The following is a 12,236-nucleotide window of genomic DNA, read 5'->3' as shown; positions in this document are numbered from 1 at the left end:
TTGGCTGGGCAATGAGGGCTAAGTGACTTGCCCAGGGTCACACAGCTAGTAAGTGTCAAGTGTCTGAGGCCAGATTTGAACTCAGGTCCTCCTGAATCCAGGGCCGGTGATTTATCCACTGTGCCACCTAGCTGCCCCTACATTCATTCTTATGATTAGATTACAAACTCATCAAGGACAGAGACTACATCTAAAAATTAGAATCCAGGTAAATACCATAACAGTAAGCAGTAGTACCACAGCTCAGTGAATGTACCCTGATCCTGAGATGAATGAGTCAAGGTGATCTCACCCTGTTTATCAGTGATTGGAGCCACCCCCCCTTTCATCTCATACATCTTCCTGGGCATTAATACCACATATTCTTAGAGTCACAGTCTGATTCCGTTGCAAATTAAACAGGTCATTCTCTAAAATCAGCACGGGTTTCCAGTTGTCTGTTTCCACTGAACATACTGCCTAGGGTCATGCCACTTAAGGCAGGAATCACAAGCCAAGGAAGGCCCAGATCAGTACTGCTCAGAGACTTCCAAGGGAGATCTAATTTAATAACCTGTGCTCATTAATACCATGCCGAGGAAATGTAGAGCTGAGAGACGTGTGTCTTCAGATGACAATTCAGGGTAAAGATGTCACAGCATGCTAGCAGTGAGTGGGTGCACTGACTGCAGCTCATGAGCTCCATTCCACCTAAATTGCAATGCTTACCTCATGATAATTTTGTGATTTTAGATAAAGATTTAGATCAACCTTACAAACAAGTATACATTTATATACACCCTACATTTCTTTCTCCCAGAGGCTTCTTTCAAAGTAAAGTACTATAAATAAAAAAACACTGTTCTAATCTCACTTGACATAAAACATTTCAGAGGTGGGGGACCAGTCCCCCATCATATTCCATGCCATTCAGCTTTAGGGAGAAGGGAAGAAAAGGGGGAAAGTTGGAAAGGTACTCAGCCATTCGTAAGTGTGGGTACAGGACTAAGGTTTCCAAAGGAGACCATAATTTAAAATGTTTCTCCCTTTCTGCCCTTTCTTCTTATTCACCCCCTGAACACAAAATAAAAACCTACCAGGCCTTGGGAAAGGGAGGGGAAGCAATTGACAAATATGAATGTTATATGCTCTGGCTAAAGAACTAAATTCAAGCATATGTAATCTGCTTTGCAGCCTCTACAACATGGTTCTGATGTGCCAACAGTTCAGAATTTATCAGTTAAACAAGCACGCTTACTTTTAGATGTAGAATTAAAGCATCAACATAGACACAATTTACTAATTTACTGACCACTAATGAATGCACTTTTGCCACAGACCTAAATTCAGTTCCACACCCATTCACCCTAATCATCCTAAATATAAACCCATCTAATCCCCCCTCTAAAACGATGGTACCAGACTAACTGACTACTGTATTCATTAAAAGTGTAGTTGTGTCAAGATCAATGGTAACAAAATCGTTTAGGATCCGAAATACGCGCAAATAAATGTTTCCAACAGTCCAAATGAAATTTCATACCACTTGTATGTTCATTTATTGAACCTAGATTTCATAATGCATTGTGGACTAAATAGTTTAAAACCATTTGAAATTACTTAAATTTCACATAATAAAGTATTGAAAACAGTCTTCTAATTTTATTCTTTGGACCAAAATGAAAAATAAATTCAAGCATTTTTCCCCCTCAGCTGAGACACTTTCTCATACTAGAGATGATACCACGGGGAAAATGGCTTCAGGTGTGCTAATGATAAAAGGAAATGCATGAGTGAGAGAAAATTATGAGTCGGGTTCCTAAAAGGGTGGGAGATAAAATGCACTCCAAGAGAAAATGGTTTCTTGAGAACAATACCTAGACAAAGTGTAGCACTGTCTGAGGCTACAGCCCAGCTGGGTCTCTGTTGTGCCAAAGGGCAGACAAACAAGAATGGGGAGCATTTATAACTACCTAACAACTGGATCACAAACTGCCAGGCAAAAAGTCCTCTGAGTTGTACAGAATTCTTATGGCAATACACACACTCAAGTAAACTTACTATGTATCTGAACATCTGATCAGAAATATTTCAATTTCCAAGTCCGATTCATAAGAGATCTGCTATGAATTCTAGACTGATCTGTTAAAATAGTGCAGTTTTACAGTCAGCTTCTGGGCAAAGTTTTTATACAAATAACCAAGTAGAGAGACAGACACACTGGCAACTAGGAAAGTTAACTGTGGCGAATTGTGCGACTCACGAGTTCCTTCCTGAGGAAGTTCAGCCATCTAAATTGGAAAGGGAGGGGTCCTGACTTGCAAGGGATTCATCAGTCATAGCTCACCTCACAATAGGGTTCTGAGCTATGACGTCAAGAAAGCAGGATCACTGCTTTTCCAAGGAAGTCAAGATTTCTTAGGCAAAGACCCTGCTGCTATGTGGTTTTCCTGGTCCATGAGCTTTCCTACATCAACTGAAGAAAAGTCCTGTATCTTTTTTGAGCTCCAACATATATGCTCAGCTTCTATCTGTTTTACCTGAGTATATTTAGGTATTTTTTAAAACCTTCTACTGAGAAAAGTATACATGACAAGGAAAACTATAAAGCAGCAGGGTCTAAGCTCAGCAACCCCTCTGAGAGATACGCAGTCCTGATGCCTTTGTAATTTCCATAGTTGTGAAGATCTGTTAAAAAAGGAAAGAAAGAAAACAAGGTATGGGTATTGGTGGTATTTTAATTCAGAGAACAGAAATTACATTTATTTTTTTCTCTCAAAAAACACTTGCTGATAACAGATAAAGCAATTATTTTATTTTTACTACTTATCGACCAGCTTTTTAGACCATTTTTCCAACCCGTATGGAGGTCAGTACAATATTCTTTTGTTTCTCTTACCTCACCACAGGTAGGATGGATGCCAATAGTATCATCAAGCAACTGCTTGGTGAGGCCACATTTCATTGCAGCTGCAAAGCCCTGGGTAACCTCCCCAGCATTGGGACCAAGAACATGAAATCCAATCACCCGATTCTTCATGAAAAACAAAATTAAAAAGCCCAGGTTAAAAGTCTGAATAGCAAGGCTTTGCCAATGATTTCAAAGCCAGAGTATATAGAAAGCTTCTACTACAGAACAATAACCCTAGTTTGGAACTGTGTCTGGGACATTATCATGAAACGGAGCTGCTGTAAGAATCAGTTAAATGAGGCAGTAAATGCACATCTAGAGTTAATTTGCTCTCAAATTTACCAGAACAAGCAATTTAACAACTGCATGAAGGAGTTCATTAGGATGATGTAAATTTTAGAATTATGCTCGAGTGCTACTAAACATCAACATAACAAATCAGAATTAACGTCCAACACCAGAATATTCCTGAGAGGCCGATGTTCCAGTATATTCAGGGTGTTACTGGCTAAGGTTCCTCACATAAAATACACACAGCTCAGAGCAGTGGCTCCAGCAGAGCTACTACTACTCCATCCAGGTGTCTGGAGGCCACAGGTGCAGTCATACTCACAAAGACTCTACATTCTGCTCTCAGGAAATTTTCAAGTGAAAGTGTTGTTAACTTTCAGGCTGCTCATCTCTTGATTATTCTCAGATTCCATTCATCCATTACTAAATTACATGACTAAATGCCCACTACTAAATTAGATTCCTAAACACCAACTCTGTACAACAGGCAGAGAAAGTCACATAAAAGTAGGTTGAGGAGGACAGTGAGAGCCCACAGAAATCTGGGCTGGACTGCATTGTGGAGATTTGATTAAATGACACATCCTGTCACATAGAAGTCTATTTAACATATAGATAACAAAGTACACCGTTATAAAACGTCAGGCATTTAACTGGACTGCAAACGCCTGAAAGATGGGGACTGTTCTATTCTCCTTTTTAGAATTAGATATAATCTGTGAAAATCTTGGCAATCAGAGATAGAAACCCAAGAATTTTTGTGGCTTAAAAAAAGGCAAATGGAAGAAATCCTGAGGTCCAGTTTCAGCTCTGCCCCTGACTCAACATATCAGTTTAGGCTCTCTGGACCTGTTTCCTTCTCTATAAAAAGAGGGGACAGAACTAGACATCTCTAAGGGCCCTTCAGTCTTTCACTCCAAAGCTCCCTAAGCCAGAACTATTCACTTTAAAATGAATGGATATAAGACAAATTATTAAACACTTGCTGTGTGTCTTCTGTGATTTCACGACAAAAAGAAGGCCCTTAAGGTGTCTTTTCTCAGAGTGGTCAGAATCCACAGAGAGAAGTAATGCCATTTGGACAATGACTGTTCAGAAGGGATCATTTCCATTCCTTCATTTGAATTGTGTTCCTTAAAAAAACTGAAATTACAGAAAACTAACACTTTTAACACTTGAGAATAGCATTTACCCTATTTCTGACATTCCAGTGATTCTAGGGGAAACTGAGGCAGACAGGTTAAGTGCCTTGCCTAAGCATCACAGAACCACTAAGTTTCAAGGTCCAGTATTCAAAACTCTGAACCACTAAGGACTTTATTAAACAGAAATTAATTTCCTGATTTTGAAGCTGCAGCCTTTAGTGGAGAAGGAAAAAGGCAGATGTGGAGGATAAGTGAAAATGAATGTCATATAAAAATACAAGGTACTGTAATATACCTTGTATTGTAGAAGGATATAAATATTTAAAGAAAAAGAAATAAAAATACAATAAAGCTTTTTTAAGTGGAGAAAGATGACTGCATGTTCGATGAAGCAAGTTCTCCCCCAAATATAATGGTCATATAATTACACTCACTTTTCATCCCTTGTTACTACAAATACCCACTAAAGATGGGTTTTACACTGAAAATATAAAATGGGGCCAAAGATATTATTTAACTATAAATGCCAGTACTGACATTCAACCAGGACACCCTTCTATCTTCTTCTTTGCCTGACAATGGAATCTTATGACGGAAATTCTAAGTGACCTTTCAATCACCTCTTAAAGATATGCATGCCTTTGGATTAGACAGTTAATTTTTAAGCCTGAACTTCCTATTATGCCTTATTCTCCATCTTCTAACCAACAACCACAAAACAATGGCAAGTCTGGTTATACCGTACTATCACATTAAAGAGGCTCTTAGAAAATTGAGAAAGATTTCAGACACTAGCTGGGAATGTCTAGTGTTTAATAACCCCTTTGTTTTACCTGTAAAGAGGAAGCAGGGTTTGGAGGGGAAATTGTGTAGGCTGAATTGCTAATTAAATGCCATTCCCTAGCAGTGTGGGCAAAGGGAAGGAATCCCATAGATGAAAGTCATGGCCAGAGTAAACCAGGCACACAGGCTCAAAACTAGAAAGCCATTTCCTGTTTTACTCTTCAAATGCCACCACAGGGAGGGTAAACTTTATACATGTTTCAATATAAATCATTTCGATCCAATAAGATTTCCAGGCCCCAACATTCCAAAAATCTACAAACTCATTATTTATATAGGACAGCATACAAGGAAGGAGGACTTTGATTGGCAAAGGAGAAGAGGAGAAAGGTGAATAGGCCTAAGAAAAACTTATGGCCAGAGGGCAATGTGAGGAAACTGCACAGGAATTAGGAGCTGTTCAGAGGGTGAGGTGTTAAGACAAAAACCAATTTGGCAATTTTGCCTAACAAAGCACTTTTGCCTGGGGGCTTGGAAGCACCTGGTATGTACCGATGCCAGTTAAAATGTCAGGACGGGTTTGGAAATTGCAAGCCTCAGCTTCTCCCAATTTATCCTGGACTTCCCAATCCAGACTAGTCCAGTCCTGCCTCTCTTGTTAAACAAGTATCTTTCCATCCAATCCTCACCCATCCCTGGAGAAAAAGGAGAAACTCGACTAGCCTCCTTTCCCTTTATCATTAGTATGACATAGGGTCTGTTCTCTTATGTGCTCTATGGGGATCAGCAAGTTTTAAAAAAATGTAAAAATCAGAACACAATAAAATGCACCACACCGGGAAATATGGATACAATTTCTCTCTCTCCTTCAGGATTCAGAAAGCATTTCATAATGTTGCAGGGTCTCAAGACCATCAACAAGAACATCCTTTGTCATCGTACCCAACACATAAACCAGAGTCAGTCAGAAGAGAATTGTGATTAATGGGTGCTATAGCACTTTCGGTCTAAACTGCTCATTTAACAAGTATCACATGCCATCATGTAGCTTTAGTTATCTCTTAAACATTCATCTTCACAAGACAGTGACTCTGTGGCCCTTCTTTGTATCGCCAATGTCTGCAAAGCAGGGGGCTCCATAAATATGGGTTGATGAAAGAGTGTTAGCAGTTTCCCGTGACTTTCCTATTGGTGTAGGCAAAAAAGCTGGTAAAACTCCTGCAAGAAAAAAACAATATGAAACGAATCTCTGTTCTTTTGAGATTATTCCAAATGTTCTCCTTCAGAGGATTAGGAAACTTCACTTTTGCACCTTGTGCAAATGATGTCCTTTTCAAAGTTCTTCTGCAAGAACAAAAATCTAATTGAAAACAAAACAAAACCCAAAGCCATGAGTGATATTAGTTGGTGACTAAGATTTTTAAAGATCATGTCTAATTTTTAAATGCTAGTAAGAATACCTTTAAAATGAAAAACAATTACAAGCATACGATGTTATTAAGCTTCAATTATATAACTTGGCATTTTCTCAATCAGCCAGATAAACATTAATTGGATAATTATTTGAATAATAATGTGCTCTGCAATCAAATCTCTTTGAAGTTCATCACTAAAATTCAGAATTCATGAATGAAAGTTACCCTCTTGAGGTTATTATTAATTCATTTCCACTTCTAATACATACATTGTCACGTTTATTGCAAATTATCTTTGCAAAACAAGTGTTGTTTTCTCTTCCAGCTACTGTCCATTCAAGAGGCCAGAAAAAGGTATGATAGACCTAGAAGAGAAGTGGGGAAAAATTTTTACTGTGGGAAGAAATTATTTACTCAAATTCAGTTTTCTTGTAAATCTCCAAGAAAAACAACATTCTTTGGAAAAAAAATGTGTTACAAGTTGAAATCCCATGATCTAAATTGTTTGATTTGTGATTCAGACCCACATCCCCCCTGAAATTACACATTCACAAATTTGCCAACTTTTTTTTTAGTTTCTTACATTAATTTGAACATACTAAAAATGTTAGATTTGAAAATAAGCTTAGAAAAAGTGGAGAAAAGTAATTGTATTTTTAATATGACCAGTGGCTGAGATATATTTAAAATCCTTCATATCATATTCCAACTCTTGACCTATAAATATTAAGGCAAGTGTATGGTGGGCACAGTCAGCAGCCATCAGTTCTGTAGAGCCTTCAAACAACCCAGATTTTCTTTCAGCAAAATTGTCAATTGTTTGCTAAGAGTTACACTGATGGAAGGAAAGAAGCTGGGATATTTGGCAAGAGGGAAGACATCTTTCAGTTCACCTCCCACATTTAGTTGGTCTTCCAAACAGCCAGGTCAGAAACATAAACCCATTATTGGTTTGTGAGGAGATGCAGCCTGTGTAGCAGTAAGCAAGAGCTGATGTGTTGATCTTACTCTGAATACTTGGGTGATGTTCGATTAAACTGGCAAAATCTTTTGGGGCAGAAATCTGAGATTAACATGAGCACTGAGTTGAATGACTACGGAACATACTAATTTATACAATTTATTCATTTACATGCTGCATTTAGTCATGGTTACAAAGTTTCTTAAAATAAGTATTAATAGGAGATTACTTTCAGAAAAGTTATGTTTTACATGGAAAAAGAAAGGGGAGGGGCAGCTAGGTGGCGTAGTGGGTAGAGCACCGGCCCTGGAGTCAGGAGGACCTGAGTTCAAATCTGTCCCCAGACACTTAACACTTACTGGCTGTGTGACCCTGGGCAAGTCACTTAACCCCAATTGCTTCAACCAAAAAAAAAAAATTTAAAATTAAAAAAAAGAAAGGGGAAGCCTGACCCGTGAAGCAAACCATACAGACTTCAAACCTTTCAGAATCCCAGATTTGAAGCACACCTGCTCCTAACAAACTTCCCTTTCTTATGCCTACATTTTTAACTTCCTGTTCCTCTTTTAATTTCCAAAAGCTTAAATGCTAACTTAAATTTCTAAGACTCAGGTAAAATTCCATCACAGTACATTTAGTTCACCTAATGAATATAAATACAAATCACATCCTCTAAAAAGTGGGTCTCTAAATGCGGGTGCACAAGACAATCTATTAGGAGGTAGGAAGAAGCAGGTGGGCCCTGGAATAAGTCTCTGGAAAGGCCCTGACCCTACTGGAAGAGCAACAGAAATCCTTTCTGCAGGTCCACTCTTAGAGAACAACCCCAGCCTTGGATGTCTTCCATGTGAGGCAGTAAGGAGAAGGGCTTACAGATTGGGGGGGGGGGTTCTTCTAGCCAAGGGAACCTGCCCACTCCCCCCATCATGTAGTGAGGGATGGAGTCTGTTAGAAATGAATAATTACTCAATTCCCAAATTCATAGCTGAGGCAGGAAGATGGTAATGAAGAAACATTCTAAGTATCAAGGAAAAGAAAGCCCAAAGTTCCAATACAGAGGGATGGAACCTGGGGAAGCTGAAAGTGCTGGTATCCCCAAACACCAGGCTTTCCTTGGACATACCAAGTTCATCGCGCATGGATTACTCCCCATCTGCCTCAACTGAGGAACACACGCTACAGATATAGCAAAAAGCAGGAACAGATCCAGGCCATACAACCAAAGATCAGAGAGCAGTCATGGAAAATAGGGCCAGGCACATACTTAGGTACTTTTGTAATGCTAACAAATAACTCAAACACTATGTTAAATCCTTCTTCATGTCGTCTTGAAATGTCTCTTTTTTGGACAAGCTTTATAATGACACACTATAGTAATACAGTGGTACACATATGGGATCCATAAATCATGGTTACCTCTTATAGGACTGTGTTTTCAATGATGTTAGTTGAGAGGGACAGATCATTTTGGAAACCACTGCTGTAAACCTAATTAGAATTAGGTGAAGTGGGTTTTAGTCCTCTGCACCAACAGTAGCATGATAAAAACGTCACTGCACTACAGCACTACAATCCAAATAACATGTCCCAGGAAGTGACTAAAAATAACAGTACTTTGGTGGTTTGGTTACTCGTACTTCTCTACAGAAATTTTCTATAGAAATGACCTCGTTGGATTTTTTAAAAAGATTTTAAAAGTTTTTATTGATACCTTTTGTTTTGATGTTTATGTCAGACATATTTAAATATGTCCTTCCTTCTTCCCTACACAGTGACCTTTCCTTAAAGAAAAAACAATTAAGCAAAGTCAACCAACATAAGGACCACATGTCAGTACATGCCAATTCTGCATCCGCACTTCCCCAGCCCTCGAACAAGGGGAGGGCCATGCATTTGCATCACTCATTTGTGGGTAAAATTTGGTCATCATAATTATACAATGCCAAATCATTTGAATTTACTCTGTAAATGTGGTGTGATTGGGGGGAGAGAGGGAAAGGGAAGGAATAAGCATTTACATAGTGCCTGCTATGTGCCAGCACTGTGCTAAGCACTTTGTAATGATTATCTCATTTGATTCTCAGAACACCCTGTGAGGTAAGTGCTATTATTATTCCCACTTTAAAAATGAGTAAACTGGGGGCAGCTAGGTGGCACAGTGGATAAGCACCGGCCCTGGATTCAGGAGTACCTGAGTTCAAATCCGACCTCAGACAGTTAACACTTACTAGCTGTGTGACCCTGGGCAAGTCACTTAACCCCAATTGCCTCACTAAAAAAAAAAACAAAAAAAACCCCACCAACAAAAATGAGTAAACTGAGGCAAATAGAGGTTAAGTGATTTTCCAAGGACAACACACATTATGCGCCTGGATGTGAATGTGACTCCAGGCCCAGAACTATACCCGCTGCACTACCTAGATGCCTACCTACTATAGTAAAATATAAACTCTTTGAGGGCAGGAACCATTTAGGTTTTGTCTTGTGGACAGAGTACTTCCCACAGTCTGGAACACAGTAGGTGCTGAATAAATGTTTGCTGAATTAAACTGGAAATATTTCCTGAATAGAGAACTGGGATTTACCTGCTCTTATATTATACCATCAAGTATTACTTATTCTTCAAGCCTCCTGATCCAACCAATCTCCAGTAGAACCCGAGTACCTTAAGAATAGGGTATAGGAATGTACACTACTGTGTTGTAAGAAATGGTGAAAGGGATGCTTCAGAGAAACCTGGAAAGACTGGAAAGTACTGATGCAGAGTGACATAAGCAGAACCAGGAGGATGTCATAGAGTAATGTACTGTATTTTGTTTAGTTTTGTTTTGTTTGCGGGGCAATGAGGGTTAAGTGATTTGCCCAGGGTCACACAGCTACTAAGTGTCGAGTGTCTGAGGCCGCATTTGAACTCAGGTCCTCCTGAATCCAGGGCTGGTACTTTATCCACTGTGCCACCTAGCTGCCCCCGAGTAATGTACTGTAAAAACAAACATTTGAAAGACTGAAGAACCCTGATCAACACAGGAATCAACCATAACTCCAGAGGAATAGTGATGAAGAACATTTTTGGACATGAGGAATATGGGAATTTGTTTTACTTATCCAGGAATATTTGTTACAGGTTTTGTGTTCTACTCTTTTCTCCCAAGGAAGAGAGAGAGAAAGAAAGAAGTGGGAGAAAGGGAAAAAAAACATTCTGTTAATTGAAAAGAAAAGTAAAATTTAATTTTAAAAAGTCCTTTTCACTTACTAAACAAAGGCTGCTTTATTTCTAGTTCTTTTAGAAGGGGAATGTGACTTGTAGCAAAAACATTAATTATCATACAACATAACAAAACAACAAAACATTTGGAAACCATTATGAGCTAAAATAGAATGAGGGAGGGTGCTGGCTAATTACAAATGAGATGCCCTTCAAAAGCTGATGTAACTAAATAGCCTTACCTCTATATTATCTTTTTTATATAATTCCATGGCTTTCTCTTCAGATAACCCACAGCAACCATATTCCAAAGGAGTAAACACTGTAGTTGGGACATTAATATAATCACACTAAAAGATAAACAAAATACATATTCCTTTATTTTATAATACTTTAAACAGCAACAGGATCTATGTATATAAGTATTTATATTTTAAGCAAAAATATGATTTTAGTTCAATTTAACAAGTATTTGGCTCAGCACCTGCTATGTATCTAACAACTACAATCCATACTGTGAGGGATTCAAAAGGAGCATATGATGTGATCTCTGCCCTTTTTTAGTAATGACAGTCTTAAAAATGGGATGAAGTTTTTAAACACTATTAAGATTGTAAAGAATTAATTGTTATTTGAGGTTTTTATGATGCCATCTTTGGGCTAGAATTTTAAAAAAAACCTTTACAAGATATAATTTGAAATATTTAAAAAATTACTACTATAGACTCCCTCCAATGTAACTGTAAGATAATTTAGGATGAGGTAGCCTGCAGTTTCCCTTTTCTTAAATAAACCTCCTTTTTCATGAAAAAAATACAAATTAATGATTATTATAAAGAAAACTTCTGGGGAAATAAGTTACTTGAACATAAATGATTTTCAAGTACCTCAACCCATTATGCTGATTTACATAAAAACTGAGAGATGAATAGGAAATTACCAGTCATTTTGAAGGAGGTTCTCTTAGGCCCTCTGCTTACATGTGTTTTGTGTGTGTGTGTGTGTGTGTGTGTGTGTGTGTGTGTGTGTACATATAGAGTATACACGCAAAATTGGGTTGTCCCTCAACGTACTGTAGTATAGCCTCTGGGTTCTCAACACTTAGTCCCTATCAGAAAGTCCCTGTATGTTTGCAATAATTGTCCATGGGATATAGATAATAATAAAATAGTTTTTATTTAAAATGTTAACTCAAATTCAAAATATTTTGATCAAAAATATTAACCCCAACTGTGAAGATTATATACGCACTTACCTTTTCTAACCGTCCCCCAAAAAGTCTTCGAGCCAACAGCTTTCCTGCCCGTATAGCGACTGGGGTAAGCTCTATCTTATCCTCCAACACATCCCCAATAGCATAAACATAAGGCACATTGGTTTGTTCCTCATCATTTACTGGTATTTTCCCAGTCCTAAGTTTAAATAGATAAAATAAAAGATTATGATTGAGCTCATGTTAATGGAATAAAAATATACATTGCACTTTATAGATTAATTGGGCACTTCACACATCCCATTTTCTTGGCAATCTTCCCACAAAGAGTTT

The 12,236-nt window shown here is 38.2% G+C and overlaps 1 protein-coding gene across 1 annotated transcript in view; it reads right to left on the bottom strand.

Annotated features, from left to right (window-relative positions):
• Positions 1–1,509: 1,509 nt before the first annotated feature.
• Positions 1,510–12,236, bottom strand: part of TXNRD3 (thioredoxin reductase 3) — a 31,897-nt gene continuing 21,170 nt past the window's right edge. Inside the window, exons 12-16 of the mRNA XM_043975023.1 lie at positions 11,946–12,102; positions 10,933–11,040; positions 6,794–6,889; positions 2,879–3,013; positions 1,510–2,667 (exon numbers count right to left, since the gene is read on the bottom strand). Coding sequence (XP_043830958.1) covers positions 2,605–2,667; positions 2,879–3,013; positions 6,794–6,889; positions 10,933–11,040; positions 11,946–12,102 — 559 coding nt within the window. The 3' untranslated portion in view covers positions 1,510–2,604. The remainder of the gene's footprint in view (positions 2,668–2,878; positions 3,014–6,793; positions 6,890–10,932; positions 11,041–11,945; positions 12,103–12,236) is intronic.

The sequence above is a fragment of the Dromiciops gliroides genome, chromosome 1 (genome assembly GCF_019393635.1).
Source record: "Dromiciops gliroides isolate mDroGli1 chromosome 1, mDroGli1.pri, whole genome shotgun sequence".
Lineage (NCBI taxonomy): Eukaryota > Metazoa > Chordata > Mammalia > Microbiotheria > Microbiotheriidae > Dromiciops > Dromiciops gliroides.
The sequence above is the reverse complement of the archived record's forward strand: the minus strand, read 5'-3'. Positions and strand labels throughout refer to the sequence as shown.